We start from the raw sequence: 21,417 nt of genomic DNA on the forward strand, positions 1-21,417 counted from the left end.
GGTGCTTTGTGAGCTGATGGAAATACTCCACCCTCCCATAAAAAAATGGGTGCATGTGTTGGGCTTAATTGGCATGGCCCATGGCCTTTCAAACCGAGGGCCCAGGTTCTAACCCCACCCTCAAGCAGGCCTAGTGGGCAAGACCCCCCCCCCTCTCTCTCTCTCTCTCTCGCTCTCTCTCTCGGGCCAAGTGAAAATTTTGAAGCCAAAGGTGGGGTAGTAATTTTGTGTGGATAGGAAGATGGGTATGAATGTAAATTGGCATTCCTCTTACCACTTCTCTCTTCCGTTGCGGGCGAGAGATACCTTTCCTCTCGCGGACTCGCGGAGTCCTCCACCCTTTCCTCTTCCTACCCTCCATTGGGTCTCCAATTTCCTGCCAAAATTGTTCTGTTGCTCGTCTCCATTGTCAGTGGGCGCACCATAAAGAAACCTTCGCGCAAAGGTGGACAGGTTGAATTCCTCGCAATCTCCATCCCTGAATCAGTTTTGATCAAAAGGTTCAATTAAGTTCTGACTAGAAGGGACTGAGGAGGCTTCAGAACTTTTAGGTTTCCATTTCCTGTGTGAACGATGGCTTCTGTGCGAACTACCTCCCTGCCCACACAGTGCCTTGTTGCACCACACACTTCTGCAGAACACCATTGCAAGCATACGCATCAAGCTCGCCATAACCCTCGCTCCAGTAATCACAGATTTGCAGGGCTTTCGAGCTGCAAGCGCCTGTCCCCTTGCCTTGATATTAACCATCAAGCTATTGCCGTACAGCTACCCACCTTCAGATTAGAAGCCATGAACCTGAGTGGCGTGACGGACAGTGATTCTTTGAATGCCAATGAACAGAGCCATGGAGAGTTCTCTGTCTCTGTCCATGCCATGGTCCCTGTCATGAAGCGTGGATATGGTGCTTTTGGTGGTGGAGCTACCCTCGAAAAATCTAAACTGGATTTGTCTCAGAGCACCACACGAGTCTCACCCCAGGTATTACTTTCAACTCCTTAATTTCTCGCACCCTTGTGCATATGATCGAAGCATCAGGGTAATTGGTATGTGAGTTTGTCTGATGGCATGGCCCTACTATGATGGCATGGTCCGTGTGAAAATCAATCCTATGTAGTATCCATGTATGATAGATGAAGATCAATTCTGTATGTATGCTGGCATGGCCAGCATCGAAAGATTATGCATGTGAAATTTTGATGGCATGCCCTAGACTGAAGATCATCCGTTATGTTGTATGATTGATTATATGATGCCTGTACATTATGTGTTTGGTGTTATGGCCCTAGACTGAAGATGGTGGTGGTGGTGGAGACATTGGCAATAGAATCAATAATGGTGGCGGAGACGGAGGAGACGATGGAGGTGACGATGACGATTATTTTGGAGATGCAGATGATGATGATGAAGGAGATGATGGAGGGTTTTTTGGAAGGAGAATTGCCCTCCCAGAGGTGAGGAGATAGGCGATGCTATATATCATTGAGTGCAGGATGTGGGCAAAGGCTGATTGTTATCTCATCTTGTAGGTGTTTGACAGAAAAATTGTGGAGGCGATTCTGCAGGAGTGGTATAGGACAGTTTCTGATTTACCAGCTGGTTTAAGGCAGGCTGTGGAGCTGGTATGAGTTTGTGGATTTCAAATTTGTTTTATTCTTGGGAGAGGTGGGGTGTGTGAGGGGGGACCCTTAGGGTAGATCGTGTTCAGTTTCTGGTTTTGACATAATGAAAGGCTTGAATGCTTTGTTAGTAACCGCAATGCTACTCTTTTTGTAGGGCTTTATAAGCACTGCACAGATGGTCAGGTACATATCTCATTTTGGAAGACCTACATTGGCCAGGCTCATATCAAGAACTGTCCCTCCTTCAGCATCCAGAGCATTTGTTGGACGGTGAGGCACTGTTTTTTCTCTGTTCAAGTAGTGCGGCACCTTTTTCCTATGGGAGCTCTGTTTGTAGCTGCACAAAGTATACAAAATTGATTTCACAAACGCTCTTTAATTCTTTCTGTTCAAGTTGCAGCATGATTGCAGATCCTGGTTTCCTGTACAAGTTGTGTTTGGAACAGGCGGTCACAGTTGCCTATGGTATGTGGTGGGAGTTCAAGCATCGGAGGGAAAGGTGAGTTCGATTTTGGGGTTTCTTTCACTTCATTCTTCAGGGCTGGTTACACAATAAAATTGCCCACCATTAGCAAGGCCCATCTAGGTGACCTATGTGTGATGGATGGGCAGTCTTACCCATTCAACTCCCCTACTCTCCCATGGGTGGGCAGATTTGGGTAACCAGCCTTAGTCGATCATCCCTATAGAGTCAGTTTTAATGTGTTTTTGTATCACCTCGCTTGTATTGCAATTTTGGCTCTTGCAGATTGAAAGATGAGTGGGGTTTGGCGGCTGCCAATATCTTGTCGTTGTCACTGTGCAATGCTGCCATAGTTTGGTTTCTTGCACCCTGCCGGTCGTACGGCTCCACTTTTAAGTTTAACTTGCAGAACACGATACAAAAGCTTCCAAATAATGTATTTGAAAGGAATTATGCCTTCAGAGAGTTTGACATGCTCAAAAGGGTACAAAGCTTTTTTTACAAGGCAGGGGAGCTCTGCTTGGTTGGATTGCTAACTGGAGCTGCAAGTGGAAGTTCAATCAAGCTATTAGCTTCAGGGAAAGAAAAGTAAGAATCTGCTGTTTGTTGCTTCAAATAAACTAGCCACTTTTCTGTTATTTACGTCATCTGTGACTGTGGTGGTTGGTATTGCCAGTTTATCTGTGCCTGTCCCAGCGGTAAAAACCAGTGCTTTAAGTTACGGAGCCTTCTTAGGACTATCGGGAAACATTAGGTATCAGCTGTTGTATGGAGCAGAGAGAATGATGCAGCAACAGTTCAATCATGTTGGTGTTGTTGTGTTTTGCTGCACTGCCTTAAGGTATACAGATTTGTGCAGCCGAACATAGTTTTGAAATTCCCTCTCTAGTGAGTGAATATATCATTTAACACAAAGTGTTTTGCAGGGCTCTGAACATATACATTGGGGATGCCACTCGTGTTGCTTGGCTTGGGCTTGATCTCGCCCCTGAACAAAATGCTGAAAGCTCCCAACCAGCATATCGGAGACCATCACTGACGTCTACAAATCCTTTGGATGGCTGGTTTAAGGTTGACAAGAAGCTTCCGTTTGGCCTTTTTGATAGTGACAAAGACTCTTCCAAGCCTAGAACACTCACAAGGAGGAAAGTGAAGAGGAGAGTCCTGGTGGCCAGTTGATACTTTGTTTATAGGCCACTTAGGCCTGTCTGTATTCTTGTAATTGTTTGCATGCCTGACTTTGCAGGCAAGATTTGAGGCCTAAAGTAAAGGAATTTGACTTGTTTGTGGAAGTACCACTTGTGTGGGCATCTGAAGCAGGGTAACCTTGAAGGGTTTCCTTTGTCCCATTTCAAAGAATCATTTCTTCCACATGACGTACATGCAATTCACCACCTCCATTGGATTGAAGGTCTGTGAGGTATTAGGAAGGAAACAAGTCTACTTGTGTTTGTAGCTCTAACTAGAGCTTGAATTTTTGCAAGTCTCTCTTGGCGTGAAATTTTGTTTTTATTCAAATCAATCAAAGGGCAAATCTGCTTTAACTGATCCTTTCCCATACCTTTCTGGATTTCCCAAGCTTATTTAATTAATTTTGTGAAACAGAGTTTTTTTTTATAGGATGTGTGAAGTGGGATCTAGTTTATTATCATTTTGTAGAAATATGAACCATAGTTCTGAGTCTAAATGAAGGTTAACTAGTATGGGTGTTGTTCTCGTTGAGTTAAATGGTAATTTTGCACCACAATGAAATATTCATGTGGACTTTCAATGCATGTCTGTGCAGAAAATGCAAGACTATACAGACATGGGTATGAGAGGTGTTGGGTGTTGTGCAGATTGTAAAAGTTGAAAAAACAATAGGCTAGGGCTGTGTGCCAGGAGATTCAAAAACTACCAAGTCGTTCTCATTACACAATCAAAGGTGACTTCACGAATCACTTGTGTAAACTCATAGGTGTCCTTGACCCCTTAAGTCTTTTGATCCAATATAGCGTGCATTTTGGTTTAACATGTGGAGGATCATGATAAACATGGCTCTCGAGAATATATGCTTCCATTGCTAGTATGATGAATCAAAGGATTTCTCACCCATTTAACCAAAATATGTTATGCGAATCCTCCACGTGAAGTACATACTCTTGGACGACTTTGTCCTTTAACTTCAAAGAACCCATTGATCTAAGTAGCAATCCCATGGATAGTTGCTTGCTAGAATGTCAAAGGGATGGATGGAAGGAGCTTGTTACACGTTGGAATGAGACATGATTAGAAGAAATATGTAGCCACATACATCATTCTAGACATAATGAAATTGTATTATCGTTGCGGACATAATATAATCATGTTGCATGCAACCTCTAATTGTACACAAAGTCATTAAAGATAAAACATTGTTTATGGTTCTCTCATAGACTTTGGTAGGCTTCGAGGCTCCCTTACTAGGTTTTTAACTAGGTCTGAGAATTTTCTCAGGTAGGGTTAGTAGCTCATACTCAACCACCTGCTTCCAATTATCACTGCAAGCTTGTTGGTTGTAAAGACATTTGTGTTCGGAAATTGTTTTTATTGAGCCTTGTAACAATCCTTCTCACCATGGATTGAAGAGGAAATTGTAATTTTGAACAAGCTTTTTCTTCACCATTTGAATCAAATTATAACTAAATCTTGAAAGTTTTAAGGAGGTATGTTGCCTTCTCTTGTCAATTTAACAAGATTTTGAACAAATACTTCATGAACAAATAAATTTATCCTTGGTTAAGTACTTCATGAACAAATAAATTGTAATTTATCCGGCCATTTTCCAACTATTTCGAAATTGGCACAATTGGAGGAGATGTTGAGGGGAGATGAGGAAAGGGTGTTGAACACCTAAAAGGAGAGTATTAGGTGGGAGAAGACGAGGGGACGCAAAAGAGGAGGGAACTATAGCACTAAGAGGAACTACATGGGGGGAGAGGAAGCTACAACAATCTTGAAAAGCTACAACTAGAATGCATGGATAGCCTTATCTCCCTATATAATCCATTGATATATGTTATTGGTTGATCTCCAATCAAGCTTGCCAGTCATATTTGGTTTGTTATTAGGTAGTGTGATGGGCCCGACTTTGGTTCGGGGTGATTGACATATCTCGAAGGCAAAGTTCAAAATTAACAAACATACAACTGTGCAATTTTACTTATAAATATCTTGAAGTGATCGAACGAACATGAATCTATAAACATACTTAGAAAGGGTGCTAGATGCACTTCCGCTATCGATGAACCACATGCCTATGCTTATGATCAATGGAGATCTTGAAGTACCTCACAAAAAGGTAATTACAAATTGGTTAGCACATCTGAATTTGAGTTACATGTCGTTCTTCAAGTCATATAAATTTTGTGCTTGTTTTTGTGCGAGTGAAAAAAAAATCATACATAAACTATGGCGGGGAGTTGGCACAGTCCTCCCCAAAATTTTATAAACATAAGAGAACGTGCCCTTCCCGCGTTTCCTAAATAACACTCTCGATATCAAACGTGGACCAAAGACATGGCACATAGAATTTCTCGATTCTTGGATTGTTTTCATCTGGGATTGTTTATAGGTTTTGTAGGGTTTGCAATCGGTTGATTAACCTCTTGAATCGTTGATCTCTTGGATCCACCAATTCCACTCTTTGATCGATGAGTCCACTCTTTGATCTGACAATTCCACTTTCTGGAATCGCTTCAGTTCCTAGTTCCTGGTTCTCCAACAATCCTACTTCAAAGATTCTTCTTTGGTGATTCCACTTTCTTAACGATTCTACTTTTTGCCAATTCCACTATTTTTTATGATTATGCTTTTTGCCAATTCAGCTTTTCACAGCAATTCCATTTTGAGTGATCCTACTCCGGCGATTCTACCTTGGTGTGTGATCTTACTCTCATGACTCTACCTTGGAGTGATCCTACTTCAAAGATTGCACTTCATGGATAGTCTTGATTCTAGTTTTTAGGATTGAATGATTCCACTTTTCGGATCACCTAATTCAACTTTTTGGATCAAACGACTCTACTTTCCTAAATCTCCCCATTCTACTTCCTTGGAATTTTTGATTCTATTGCTAATTTTTAGCAGCTTTTAGATTGTTTGATAGTTTTTGTTCAAGTTTATTTTTTGCTCATTTTTTGTATCCTCTTGTCAAATTCACCAGGCAGTCACGTATGGACAACAACTCGACAAATGGTTTGTTTGGAATTATTTACAAAGAGGATAAATTAGATGGGTCCTACAAATGCCACCTTTGCAATTCCAAAAAGTGGATGTATCCATGGCCTATAAAATATGCCTCTCCCAAAGAACCTCATCGAGGCATCATCTTCTTCCTAGAAACCCAAAGATACGATGTCAGTAGAGTAAAGCCTAGCTTTATCATACGCATTGATGGGCCATAGCTTGTCTGAAAGTTATAGACAGATGTCTTAGAGTTTTATGGACAAGCTAGAGCTTATGCAGATACAGTGTAATGGAGTCATGTACCAAAACTCTCAATTGCAAACAAGAGATTAAATCCATGAAGATAGAACCAAAGGTATTAAAAACTCAAGTAGTAAAAGGAGAGAAATTACAAGGATGGTGTGATCAACTTGAAGATCAACCTAGAACACTTAGGTTCAACACAAAGAGGTCCAAGAATGGAATGAGTAGTAGATAGAGGAACAAGCACAAGACCTGACAAATCCAAGGAGGAATTTGTTTAGGTGAAGCATGCATTAAATATTGCAAGGTGATAGAAAGAAGAAAATGATCACCCCTCAAGGCTCAAACTAGAGACTTTAGCATCACGCTTATAACACACAAAAGAAGGAGAAACTAAAATCAACAATATATAGCTAACAATAAACAATCTCACCACAGAGATGTTTTACTTAGATGTAGCACTATTAAAGATCAAATCAGAGAAAGAAGCACTAGTAGTGGTGATAGATAAAGGAAAGAACCAAAACATGAATGTGAACCAACAACCTAGCAAAACAACAAGGAGAGACTAAAATCAACAATATGTAGCTAACAATAAATAATCTCACCGTAGAAAGTTTGACTTGGATTTAGTGCAGTCAAAGCTCAATCAAAGAAAGAAGCACTAAAATAAACTCTACAAGTGGTAGATGAAGGAAAGAACCATAACACAAATGTGAACCAGTAGCCCAGTAAAGACGAGGGCAACAACAAAGGGAGCTTGGATAGATATACATTCAAGTGGTTGTCAAGGATAGTACAACACCATTACTAGAGTCCGTTGCCTTACCGAGGACACTCTCTTGGTTATACTCAAATTATCACTCATTCATCAACATGTGAATATTAGCAACACAGTCACCTCACTTCGATGCCAATGGTGGCTAATGTTCTAGCTTGGTATGCCCATCCTACATTAGCCAAGGGGGTGTTACATGATGAGGTGCTCCTAAAGAATCCCCAAGATTTGGTGGCATACATGGGGCTCCATCGTATTGTCCTCAATTTTCAAGCTTGGTTCTTACTCCTCATGAAGTAAAAAACATTTATAAAGAATGAGGAAGTACTTGAGCTTATAGTGCTAGATGCATTGAAGAGTTTCGTGATGTGCTCAAAACAAACATTGAAGCAAGGCCTAGCCTAGATGATGATAGCATGATAATAGTATTAAAAATAAGAATCACAATCAATACATAATTATTTGCATTCCTCTCATTCATAGGAGTACACACCATTGGGGATCCTAAAGCTTTACTCCATTGTTTACTAGCCACTTAATTTATCTAGCCATACCATTGGGGATCCTAAAGCTTTACTCCATTGTTATTGGTCACTTACTTTGTCTAGAAAATAGTATGGGTTCCAATGGTCACTTCATGGAAGAACATGTCAATTACCGACAAGTAAGTGAAGAAGAAGAAGATTAGTGGAGCTTATTAAGCAAATGCATGAGTGGCCAAGAGCATATAAGACATGTCAAAGTCACAACACATATTGTTGGCACTAAAATTTCCACCACAAACCTGTCTTCCAAAGGGGAAAGGAAAAGATGCAAAACATCTCCAAAGGGGGAAAGAAAAAGATGCAAAACATCTCCAAAGGTATCATGAAGATGATGACTATATCATCATGGATGATGACTATATCATCATGGATGATGATTCATTGGAGCACACTCAAAGGTAACACCAGACACCCCTACATCTACGCCTATGTTACAAGATCCTCCATGCACAGATCTTGAGCCTAGTCACTCAAACTACAAGGGGAAAGTGTGCCATAGGTGCAAGGCAATGCTAAATCACCCTAGAGATGACATATTTGATAACTTAGAGTATTGGGAATATGACTTTATCACATGGGGAACTTATCACAAAGACTAAGCTCTTTATCACGTGGGGAAATAATCACAAAGAACAAGATCTTTTGTATAGAGGGCTGTGAGATGAGAGATAGACACAAAATAGGGATTAGGAAAGTGGACAAAAGCTTTAAAGCCATTGCCTCCAAAATGCTAGGAGATGATAGAAGAGTTCCACACTCAAAACTCACTCAAAAGGACCTGTACTACACATTCCATATACCATTACCACCCCGGATAGCTATATACATGATAAGGAACATATCCCATGAGACATAATAGGACTCACCACCTTTCCCTCCTCCCAAGTCTAGATTTCTATTAGCTCCTTGCTCTGCAAGGAAGCCCAAGTCTATGGAAGGGCCAAAAGGATTGGTATGGACAAAAGAATAAGAGTGGCCATGGAAGAACAACCACTTCAAGACTCCTCAAATGAGTCTGATGATGATAAACCTGCTAGGGAAGAGGAAATTCACCAAGCTTTTCTAAACATACCAATGAATATAAATTAGGCCACTACTTTGAGAATGATGACATGAATTCCATCCTTCAAAAAATATAAGGATAGTCAAGTCACAGCCATCTTAGATGGAGGGGTTGGAGTCAGCATTATTACCAAACAATGCTAGGCGAAGTGGGGGCAACCTTACTAGCCTAATAGTTAAGCTTACTGGTGGGGCTGTAGTAAAACCCACGTAGCTTTTACACAATCTCAAAATTAAGACCTTTAGGCCTAAGTTTTTTCCACTCATCATTTTGTGGTAATGAATTTTTCTCAACAAATGTAACTCTCATGATTGCATCCTAGGTAGACCTTTTACGAGGCTAGAATTTTTCATGACTGGGACTAGGACATAGACATATCTACATAAAGCAAAGGAATGAAACCCTCAAGGTAAACTTGAGAACATGGAAGACTCATCCCATGAGTGGTGGACCTTTTGTCAAAAAGACACCATGAATAATACCACAAAACTAAACATGTGTCTCACATGTCACAAAATGTTGGATGAGGAGTGTGAGAGTTCAGGATTTGCTTTGTTTCTAGATTTAGGAGAGGAATCCAAGAATTGGATACAAATCTTTACAACCATGGGTATCCTCCCAACTAGAACATGCATGAGATATGCCACAACAGATGGTAAGGAAATTACTTCAGTCTATATGTTATGAGCACTGCAGTGTGCCCCCAAATTTGAAGTCGATTTTTGCAACCAAGAGGTGGTAGTGGTTGGGGCTAAAATGCTCAAAAAGAGAAGATTTCTATCTCTTCTAGGGAGGGAACAAAGACCATTGGATTTGATACGTCAAGTTCATAGACTCTTTTGTGGAATTTTACCACCCACGAATGGCAAAAAGAGCTCAATATTTCTAAGGTTCCGATCAAGTTAATGGCCACAAAGAGAGATGAACCCTTAGATATGGGCTCAAGTATGGGAGAATCTTTAAAAAAAATCTCTTGCTCTACAAGAAGAGAGCAAGAAACAAATCCTTATCAAAAAAGGCTGAAAAAGAAGCTAAGCGCATTCTATAAGAGAGTGTATGTGTGACAAATCTTAGGCAAGTTCTTGAGCACTTCAATGCTGGGTATTTTGGAGTTAGTTTAGAGTCTAGTCAAGTTTCCTTAGTGGTGTGAACACACTAGGTGTAAACACCCTCTTATCTAGGGTGAAAATATAAGGCCTTGGTGCGTGTAAAAGCATGTTCATTCTCACATAATGAGTACCATTCAAGTTGTGCAATCTCTCTCTCGTATTTTAGCCATACTACTTCTCTCTCTCTCTCTCTCTCTCTCTCTCTCTCTCTCTCTCTCTCTCTCTCTCTCTCTCTCTCTCTCTCTCTCTCTCTCTCTCTCTCTCTTCTACACACTCCACAATGATGATAATATTTCATCCTCCGTAGCTCCATGTGTGATCTCGTGAAATATCCAATATGGTATCAGAGCTCAGGTGAGCCATGAATCTTTCTACTCCTCATGCTGGCGTCTTTGTGTTTTTAGGGTTTTTACACTTTTAGGGTTTTTATGTTTTTAGGGTTTTTGTGTTTTTTACCCTCATGAGAGCCCAACATTCATTCATTCAGCCCAATGTTTTTTCCTCATCATGCTAATCTACATGTTTATGTGATGTGCCATCATGATGCTGTGTTTTCATTGCTGCCATCTCACAGCCACCTTTGATGTAGCATCTGCCACTCATATATCTCCTTGTAAGGTAACACTGTAGCGTCTTTACCATCATATAGTCATCTACTCCACTTCATGTGCTGATGAGCAGTGTTCGCCTCCTATGTCAGCAACATCAACATTATCTATACTAGCCACGTTTTGTGCAAGCCCAATGGCACATCAACATTCAGGATGATGCCTATCAACTCTGTTTGATCCTAGCAGTAGCACCAACACATCAGCACAATAGTGGTTCCCCAGCAACATAGTAGTGGCACCAAAAATGTTACCTTAACTTATCATGGGCAACTTGCCGACATGGTTACAAGATCATCATCATCAATTGTGCGTTAACTCTCAAATAACTGTGTGGTAAGCAGTTCAATGGATTAAAAGTTTTTCCAATGTTTTCCTTTCTTTAAGTGGGACGCACAATTAGCACAAAGAGGTTCTTTATACAATATTGCTAAAATCTCTCAACTATGTGGTATTTTGGTCATAGAAGAGGATATATTCTATACATTAGATACTATGTTTGACTTTGCCACCATGAGTATGTTTGATGTGATAAAAAGTTTACTACTCAACCATGGCATTCATAAAAGCCAAGAAATCTATTCATCCTTTGTTATTGGGACCACACCACATGGTCTACATCCTATGCTTCTTCCATAGAGTTCTAGGATCTCTTAGCACGTATGCCTATCTTAAGGCATACGTGTTCGGCATTGACATTAGCATATTCATTGAGCACATTTATTTTTAGGTACTCTGCCTTATCCCATGTGCCTAAAACGATGGCCCAAGCATTGATAACTTGGAAACAATGCCGAAAAAGGATCTTCATTGGCATCGAGGGGAGATTTTTCTCAATCTTTAGTTTTTTATGTTTGAGTTTAGGGTTCTTTGCTCGGGTTGTTCCCCAAAATCTAAGTTATATGTTTTGGATCCATTTCGATTTTGTAACACCTTCTTTCTATAAAGGCTCCTCTCCATCATTCCCTTTTTGCCCCTATTAAGGGGGAAGGGAGGATTGTTTTGGTATACTAATGTAGGTTGTCTTTGTCCCCCCCAGCAGGCAAGACTTTGTGAACCTCGAAGCCATGCTTTTAACCTCAAATCCATGTTTATTATCCTCTGATCTAAGTTTGGGGTCCTTGTTGTGTCTTTACTTATGTTAGAGTATAGGACTATTGAAGGTTATGCATTCAACTCCAGCATCACTTTGAACGGAGGCTTGTTGGGTGTTTCAGAGTTACTCTAGATTCTACTCAAGGGTCCTTAGTAGTGTGAACACCCTCTTATTTAGGGTCAAAAGATAAGGCCTTGGTGCCTATCTTGGGTCCTTTATTCTCACATAATGAGTACCATTCAAGTTGTCCTCTCTCTCTCTCTCTCTCTCTCTCTCTCTCTCTCTCTTCTACACCTTCACCATGATCGGATGATGATATTTCATTCTCCATAGCTTCCTGTGTGATCTCTTGTGATATCCAATATTCAAAATGTATCAGGTGGGTGACCGTGATCGTGGCTCCGTACATTCTAAAAAGGTGAAAAGACTCTTAATGGAAAGCCTAGAGCATCCTTTGAGGGATCGATTGAAGTTAAGGAGGTTAACCTAGTGGGACTTAATAAATATTTGAAACTGATTTACAATGGAAAAGACCTAGTCGACCTACTCATGAAGTTTCAAGGCTGCTTTGCCTTGGAAATACACTGGCATGTAAGGTGTACCTCTGAAGGTGGTCAAGAATATTATTTCTATTATTGAAGGAGAAAAGCCATAAAGGCACAAGGCCTATTAGATGAACTCAAAATACTCCAACATAGTCAAGGATGAAATTGACAAACTCATCAAAACCAAATTCATTTGTGAGATAGAGCATACGGAATGGCTATCCCTAACAGTCATAGTGCCTAAGAATTTAAAAAAATTGGGGTTTGTGTTAACCTCCAAAAGGTTAATGAAATGGTAAATGATCATTACCTATTCACATTCATTGAACATGTGCTAGAATGTGTAGCACAGTAGTAGCTAGGCCTATAGCTTCCTTGATGGGTTTTTGGGCTATAGCCAAGTGTAGATAGACCTAAAGGATTAATATAAGATAGCATTTACCATGGAATGGGAAACTTATGTGTACAAAGTTATGTTATCTAGCCTATCAAATGCCCCGTACACTTTTCAAAGGCTCATGTGCATATACCATACGAGGAATACTTTAGGGAGTTCCTTGAAGTTTCATGGATGACCTTTGTGTCAACTCCAATTGAAAAGCACATCTTTGGTGCCTGAGGAAGGTACTTGAGAAATGCAAATTGTACTGAATTTCCCTTAACCCACTTAAATGGGGATGATACATGAGGTTCTAAACATGTAATTTCAGTGGTGGTAGCAAAGTGAGACTTATTCTTGAGCTCCCACCACACCCACAAACTTCAAGGGTGTCCAATTATTCGTGGGACATGTTGGTTTAACTACAGAAGATTCATAATCTTATACGCCGACATAGCGTGACCCTTGTATAAGTTACTTATCACCTTTAAATGGACATATGAGTGTCAAAGAGCCTATGATGCCCTCGAAAAAGCCTTAGCACAAGTGAATTAAGCATCATTTTGTTGAGGTTCACAACCATGATAGAATGCATCTACACTCTTTAGTTTTCTATAACCATTTGAGAAATGGGGTATTGACTTAGTCTAGCTGCTCGAGGAACTCAAGAGTGTTTTATCATTGCTACTACTATATACTACTGTACCAAATGGAATAAGGCCTATTTTTTACTACAAAGTTTAATCCTAGAGTAATAACCAAATTCCTTTATGAGAATATAACCAAATTCCTTTATGAGAATATAATTACTAGCTTTGTGTGTCCACTTGAACTAGTAAAAGCAACAAGGGGACTCACTTCATCAATAACATGATCAAGTTCTTGTGCTAAGCGAATTTATGATTATACACCATAAATCCTTACACTAATATCCCCAAGATAATGTCCAAGATGAAAGCACCAACAAGATTACCTATCGTGACCAAGATAGTTGAAGCCATGCTAATGGCTAGGTTGAAAAATCCAACAAGATTATCTACAATATTATCTATGCTATAATGTTTGGGAACAAAAGTTACCAACTACTCTATGGGCATACAGAACCACCTACAAGGTGGCCATCCCACAACACACCTTTCAACCTAACATGCCATACAAATGCCATCATGGCAATGGAATTCTTAGTACCAACAAGCTTAAGGATTGTCGCCAAGGAAATATAGACTAGAAACATTCCTGACTGATTGATTATTAAGCATAAAACGCAATGCTTAAGAGACGCCAAACTATGTGCATTCTATGGAATGATCATTAAAAATATACTTCATAAGGATAAGAACCTCAAATACAAGGAAATAGATGTTAGGGATAATGTCATCATGTACAACACTAATAACCAAAAGTGCGAGCTAAAATACAAGAAAATAGGACCATTCGTAGTGTGCAAACTCACCCCTCAAGGATATGTGCACATCAAAACACTCGATGGTGTGTAAATGAAAGGATTATTCAATGGCAGCAAACTTAGATGCTACTATGGACCTTTGACCCAAAAATTCTTTGAAGAACATACATAAAAAACAAGAAGATAAAATAAAAGAGGCTATGGTGAAACATGAGGCCCAACGTGAAGCTAAGGCTAGTAGATATGTATGGGTGTTGTATGCCTCTAACCACCCCTGTATGGTACTAGCCTTATGATCTCTTGTATAGTGGGTGTTGAGAGAAGATTATCTAGAATAGCTAGCTCTAGGAAGTCCTCCCTATCATCCGATATGGTGGAGTTTTAGAGTACTCTATGCCAAGATTTGAAATTAAGGACTATTTGGAATAGCTAGCTTTAATAAGAAGTCCTCCCTATCATCCAATATGGTGGAGTTTTAGAGTAGTCTACATTAAGATTTGACGTTAAGGACTATAGGATGAAGGGGTAGTAGAGATATAGATCTACATGGAATATAGGCATTAAGTAGTGGGGAAAAAATATCTCTATACTACTATTTTACCTTGTTAAGGCTTTATCCCCTTTAGGTCCTCAACAATGTCAATGCTAAATTCAAGAAGAGAGAATATTAGGAAAGAAAAGAACAAAGACAGGGTTTGCAAAGGGACGAAGGAGCACAAGTGCCCTTTCTGAGCTTGTCTATTTGGTTTCCGATACTTATGGGGTGGCTTCGTCTTCTATGTTAGCTATTGCTACACAACCATATAACCATTTTGTCATTAGAATTAAACAACTTTATTATCATTACCTTTCTAGTGACTCAAGTGACTTGTAACTCTACATATTTTGTGTTTGCTAATTTGGCCAACTCTGTGGATGTCCACAGTTAAGCTTTTGTTGTGGCTTGCTCATCCTGAGGCTCAATGGCATCTGCATGAGCTTCCTACATTTATTTTGCAGATGGATCACCACATAATGGTGGCTCTTAAGCATCTGTTCCTTTTCATCCTTAGCATTTGCTAGATACATGCATCATTTCTATGACTTGAAGCATGCTGTTATGGCTCACCCTAACCCCCCTTAAAACACATCCAACAAGAGATTATCTAGTAAACCGCAACTGTCATGAGGATCTTTCCAATGGCCGAGCTCGTAACCCTTGAGTTCTCCAAGATCTAAAACTCCTTGAGAAGCAATTCCACCGCGCCTCCCGTGAGTGTTGTCACACTGCCTCGCTTTTTTGCACTACGGGTACTCGTCCCTTCTCTCACCTCACTTCAACACACACTCACTAGCATGCATTAGGGAGAGATATTAGCAAGACGATTAGCAAGAGCAAGACTCAATTGCACAATGGGAGAGTATGTTGTATTATGAGAGATATTCACTTATATACATGGCCATAAGTGTTCACACTCACTTAAACTGTGGTGGGCCGGCCAAGCACTCTAGGCTCATAAGAGGCCTGCTATTACCGTGACTACTCTCATAATATATCCATGAAATACATCACTTAGGACTTCATCCTAACTTGCTACCACACGCTCTTGAAGTGGGAATTGCCATAAATACTCCGTTACACCATTACGGGCGCCCGTCCAAGTTGTAGCTTTAGACACTATTGCTTCATATCTTGAACGTATGACCCTTTGGTGTATCTACCATGACTCCTTTATGTAAGATAGTGGCGGTAGCTCTTGTTAATTCTAGGAATGGGTTATCAAGTTGAAAGAGAGAAGATTCCCAAGATGATTTGTAGGAGTGGTCCGATTCCTTGAGGAGGAGGAGGTAGAGTTCTTGTTGGTCCTGCGCATGATCAATAAGTAAGTGGATTGTACATTATTTTTTGTGTATCAAATGAACAAACATTGTATATGTCATCATTTACCTTATTTTATATGCATGTAAAATTTTCAGACTACCATTCATGTGCCGAACATAACAGTGCATGATATATTTATGATACAACGTGTGGGTCTTGTTGATCCATAATCCTTATTGTCGTGCATGGGCTGAGAAATCTATTACTCATCGAGGACCTAACATATCAAAGTGGCTGAAGCTTCCCACCCATGGCACTCCTCTCACAATTAGTTTTCAAGGTATGTGCGCATCTTGTTCTCAAACCATAGTATAGCCGTGTTTTAATTTCGAAATATGTTTCTTAAACATAAAAGCATTACAGTCAGAGTTCGATGCCACGTACCAAGCCAAGATTAGTGGCTTGCCTGAGAGAAAGGGAGTAGAGAATACCTTTTGAATGTAGAAATGTTCGACAAGAACTAGAGAGATGCCCGGAAGGAGACAGAGGCACTATTTATTAAGAGGAGACATGAGCTGGCACAAATTGCCAACCCCAACTGTGGAAAAGAGTTTTTAAAAAAAGTGATCTCGTACCAAGGCTGGGGTAAAAAAGCTACCAAATTCACTACTTCCAAGTTAGCAGAGATTGCTCAAGCTCATATTCCAAATGGAGAGTAAGATCTCTAATTCTCTTGACGCATTAATTTTTTTTAAATGTAGGTAGAAACATAACGCTTGTTCACAATGTAGGAAATGTAGGTTCCTTGACATATTACCTGGTGGCAAGTTTGCTATATGAGGGATGCCCAGATTCCGCCATCATCCGCGATCAGAGTGTTCTTTGTGTACTGGTTCCGATTTACCAAGTACACGTTACAATTGTGTGTGAAGTTGGAGACGGGCTCATCCACTAGTAGCCAACATGCACGAGAGAGCCATAGTGGACTTTGGGGTAGGTATCACGAATGCCCTCAAATCTTACAGGAAGACTCACTTTGAGAAGGCGTTCGTAAGCTGGAAAGGGCAAATGTGTGCCACCTTGGATCTTGACCAGCAACCACACCTTGGATCTTGACCAGCAACCACACCTACCGCATACACAACACGACGCCTCTTGTAAATGTATGTGTAGCATGCCACAATACTATTATTTTTATTTTTTCACCTTACATGGTGGAGAAGTTGTTATTCTTATTATATTGGTTTCTTAGACTTCTTTCATGTTTCTGTATTAGGTGGTGGAGAAGTAATGTGGGCGATCGGGTATACATCCCAACCACCCTTTAGACGCATGAGTGCAATCTGAGATAAAGGCGACATGATTGTACCCTGAAGAGTGGATCGACGAGCTTCAGGGCAAGGACACATGGATACTATGCCCATGGTGGATAGACTACCCAGAGGGGGAGTTTCCTCCAAAGGAGGCAGAGCAGTTTTAGAGTATGTTTCATTGTGTATACGGTAGATCATTTGTATGAACTATGAAGCTTGTTTTAGGGGAATTTAAAGTTCCAATGTTGGTTGAATGCAGTGGCCAAGAAGGGCAAGAAGCCTGGCACCGAGCAGCAATCAGCCCCTGAGAAGAAAAAGAGTAAGAAATCAACAAACGAGGAGCCTCCATCATCCACAACCTCATGACACCAACGCCCAAAAAAGTCACAAATGACTAGAGTGGGAAGGGGATGACATTGATGAGGGTTCTGAGGATAGCCAGTCTAAGGATGATGAGCATGACAATGAGCAGTAGTCCCATGCACAGGCCAATGGGCATGTGACCCCGCATGGTAAGAGCAAAGGGCAGTAGGTGACCCTGTATGGTGAGAGAAAAGGGCAGGCGACCCCTGCCCTTTGCTCTTACCAAAGAAGACGAGGCAACCCTCTAAGTTCTAGTAAGTGAACTTAACATGTTTGAACATTCATTAGTTCATTTATTGATCAATAGTAATAACATGTACTTGGTGTTGTCTTAATAAAGACTATCGTTCCAGTGTGGTGGACACCCTGCACTTAGTTTTGAGCTCCAACATTGATCAACTCCGTCCCGTGCTTTTGGAAAAGCAAAAACGCAAGTACAATCTCTAACTCAGCCTATGCACTCTCTCCATTCATCATCATTATAGTGTTTCCAGTAGTCCACATATATGTTTTGTTGTTCCAGGAATCTTGCAATATTGCAACAACGATTCATGGGATCTCTGACGAGGTGGGGAAGCATGGACACCTTAGATAACCTTGTGGAGGCCTACGCTTGGTGTGGGCCAATTTTCCAACAAATCTCTCTCCATTCATCATCATTATAGTGTTTCCAATCCCACATATATTTTTTGTTGTTCTAGGAATCTTGCAGTATTGCAACAATTCATGGGATCTCTGACGAGGTGGGGAAGCATGGAAACCTTAGATAGCCTTCGAGGCCTATGCTTGGTGTTGGCCAATTTTCCAACAAATCTCTCTCTACACAAGGACGAGGTTGAGGTTCCTCGATGGAATGTTTTTAGGGAGGTACTTATGGAGTCGACTTTTGTGTTTGCTCTGCTGCTGTAAAGTTCCTTCAGGCCGATGGCACTATGGTGTGCACTCTACGTGCCGGAGCACTTGGGGATTGCTGTGCAAGAGGCATGATCTTAGAACTTCACATTGCAAAGGACTTTATTCGTGCGCTTCCCACAAGACATGTATGCCATGTCAAAAGATGTCCAAGAAGATGTGAGTGCATGAGTGACTAGTTTTTATTAAAGTGAAGCTCAAAGATTTCCCTCCTCCCTAGCATTACTTACTAGTGTGTGCATGTAGGTCACTATTTTGGTCATCGCCATCTTCATGCACCCCAGTGAGAGTACATCCAAAGTATGACAGGCAGGGAGGCAAGGTAGCTGCAGATTGTTCAGGTTTCGAGGTGGACGATATCTTCTTGGAGTCGAAGCTGCAAGAGAAAACCTTACCATACTAGCTGGATGAGAACAAGAATGCCATCTGAGATGTTGTTGAGCATAGCGAGCCTTTTGCAAGGTAATTACAACACTCACTTTATTACAACTCGATTCAAGTAATGTAAATGTTATATAGTCATTGTCTTTTATGTTCTTGTATATATATATATATATATATATATATATATCAATTATGAGCTTGTACTATGCCAGGTGGTTACCCGGGATGTTCACCGATCGCGAGGATGCAGTCCTTGATTACTTTGCTGGTAGTGGGACCATGGGTAGAGCATGTAGTATATTGCAATGACATTGCATCAGCATGGAGAGCGATAAGGTGTGCCTTAGTTTGTGTCTACTACGACCACTTGCCTACGTTCACGGTGATTTGGGTCAACAATTTTTCAGGGGTGAGGTTAGTGAGTATGCTCGATGGGAGCAGCAAATGGATGTGGGGGCATCCTCTCCACTTGTTCCTCAGCCATATCCTCCACTCATTCCAACACCCTTGAGCCCAACACAATCAAGTGCCTCGTCATGGCCACCTGGTGTAGAAAGGAAGCCCCAATATTGACATGTCATGCCACATATATCCCCTGTGGATTCTTTTATAATGCCCTCATCATGGGCACCATGACCTGAACTTGCGAGGCACCCGCAATTGCACCATTTGGTAGAGCTCACTACCCCATACCACCTTCCTTCTTCCATTAGCACCTGCGGGTGTTCGTACTGATGTATTTCACTTGCTTGTAATGGAAGAAATATATTGTTTTAGACATTATTGTTGTATATTCAAATTATGTCAATGGCATTGTTTTTAGCTTCTCAACGACACAAGAGAGAGTGTGAGGGAAAGAGAGAAAGAGAGTTTGAGCAAGACATTAAAATAATTACATTTGTGCTCAAAATAGATATTTTTATGCTTAAAATAGTAATTTTTATTTCGTTAAAGTTATAAATATAGTAAAGATTGCCATGTTCCAATACTCTTCTTCCAAGCGCACATCCCACCCCACCCTCCCCTTATATCTTGATATTGCAATAGGCTCTTTGTTAACTCTTTTATCATGGCTTCTTCTGGCAATCCCTCTAATACTACTATGCTTACAAGCATCTTAAGCAAAGATCTTTAATTTTTCATGCACCTCAAAGAAAAGGAGCCTAGATCGGATACCCTTATGGAATCATGGACAGCAACATCTAAAGTGCACGAGCTCTACAAGAAGCTCACAATAGAGAAAGCGATAGACCTTGCTGATAAGAACATGCTAGAGGTGAAAGCAACAACAACCATTAGGATATGGAGAGTTTTTGGCATCATTGAAGAGGTAAAGGAGGCTCCTCTTTGAGCAGAAGTTGCCACCTTCATTGGAAATTTAGGGTAGATGGAGAAGGCCAAGATGATAGTTGAGGCCCAAAATGCTTTCATATATTATTGCATGTGCTTAGCATATTTGTAGGTGTTTGTCTCATAATATGTTACAGTATTGCAATTTTTCTTTGAAGTATGCATCTCTCTATGGTGTTTTTGTGAAGAAGTAGCAATGATAGTAGCCCATGGAAGTAAATAACATTGTGTACACACATGCTTTCATTGTTCAACATCTCGTAGGTGTTTGTCATGTAATGTTGTGGTCTTGTAAATTTGCTTTGGAATATAATGGAAGTTTTAGATCATAATATGGTGTCTTTATAAACGAGTTTTAATGATAGTGGCCCATGGAAGTAAAGAACATTATGTCACACATGCTTTCTTATTTTGTTGCATGTGTTCAATATCTCGTTAGGTGTTTGTCATGTAATGTTGTGGTCTTGTAAATTTGCTTTGGAATATAATGGAAGTTTTAGATCATAATATGGTGTCTTTATAAATGAGTTGCAATGATGGTGGTCCATGGTGTGTAGTGTTCAAACATCTCATAGGTGTGACAATAGAGTGAGAGGAGTAGATGGATACAAGAAGTGTAGAGAGAGAAACCACTCGCCTCAACACCAAAAAGCGCTCGCTCAAAAATGCTCGCCAAAAAATACATCTGTTTTAGGGACGATGAGGCCAATAGGGCATTCGGCAGTTAAAAGTAGGTGATTTTTTATCTGGCTAACATGTGTCACAATTTGATTGTTCATTGAAAAGAAATGAAGGTTTTCCCCTTCTAATGTATGCAAATAAAGTGACCTAAACTATTGCAAACAAGCTTTAAAATAGTAAGACAAACACATCCAAATCTATAATACTATATGCCTTTTGGAGTGTGACCTCCTAATTAAGACACTTGGCAATATTGGCTAATCCCAATAGCTTGGATTGGATGGAAGAACATAGCTAAGCCCTAGGCTAGTCCCTGTTTTGGTGACACCAAATATGTGTCGAGTTAGGAGCTTACCTAAACCATATGATTTTCATAGACATTACAACACATTTATGCACATTATAAATGCATAACAAAAGTATTTTGCATAATCCAAAAATCAAATTTCTATGGTAGTGTTCAATCACTCAACTCCGTCATAAAATTTATTGATTAAGTACTTTCACCCCCATCACAAGAGTAAATTAAGTACTTTTGTACAATTCATGTG

General features: G+C 40.3%; 1 protein-coding gene across 2 annotated transcripts; it reads left to right on the forward strand.

The window, feature by feature from the left end:
* Positions 1-253: 253 nt before the first annotated feature.
* On the forward strand, positions 254-3,633 carry LOC147631173 (protein RETICULATA-RELATED 1, chloroplastic-like). Of its 2 annotated transcripts, none has more exons than XM_086809498.1 (8): positions 254-981; positions 1,290-1,454; positions 1,530-1,622; positions 1,777-1,892; positions 2,023-2,121; positions 2,371-2,673; positions 2,762-2,926; positions 3,012-3,633. In XM_086809498.1, the coding sequence occupies exons 1-8, from the start codon at positions 574-576 to the stop codon at positions 3,262-3,264; spliced, it is 1,602 nt and encodes a 533-aa protein (XP_086665624.1). In that variant the 5' UTR covers positions 254-573; the 3' UTR covers positions 3,265-3,633. The 2 variants fall into 2 exon arrangements, with proteins under 2 accessions (XP_086665624.1, XP_086665625.1); XM_086809499.1 differs by having other exon boundaries at positions 285-981; positions 1,328-1,454.
* The last annotated feature ends 17,784 nt before the right edge of the window (positions 3,634-21,417 follow it).

This window comes from Cibotium barometz, chromosome 15 (genome assembly GCF_041138505.1).
Source record: "Cibotium barometz isolate CiBa-2024 chromosome 15, ASM4113850v1, whole genome shotgun sequence".
Lineage (NCBI taxonomy): Eukaryota > Viridiplantae > Streptophyta > Polypodiopsida > Cyatheales > Cibotiaceae > Cibotium > Cibotium barometz.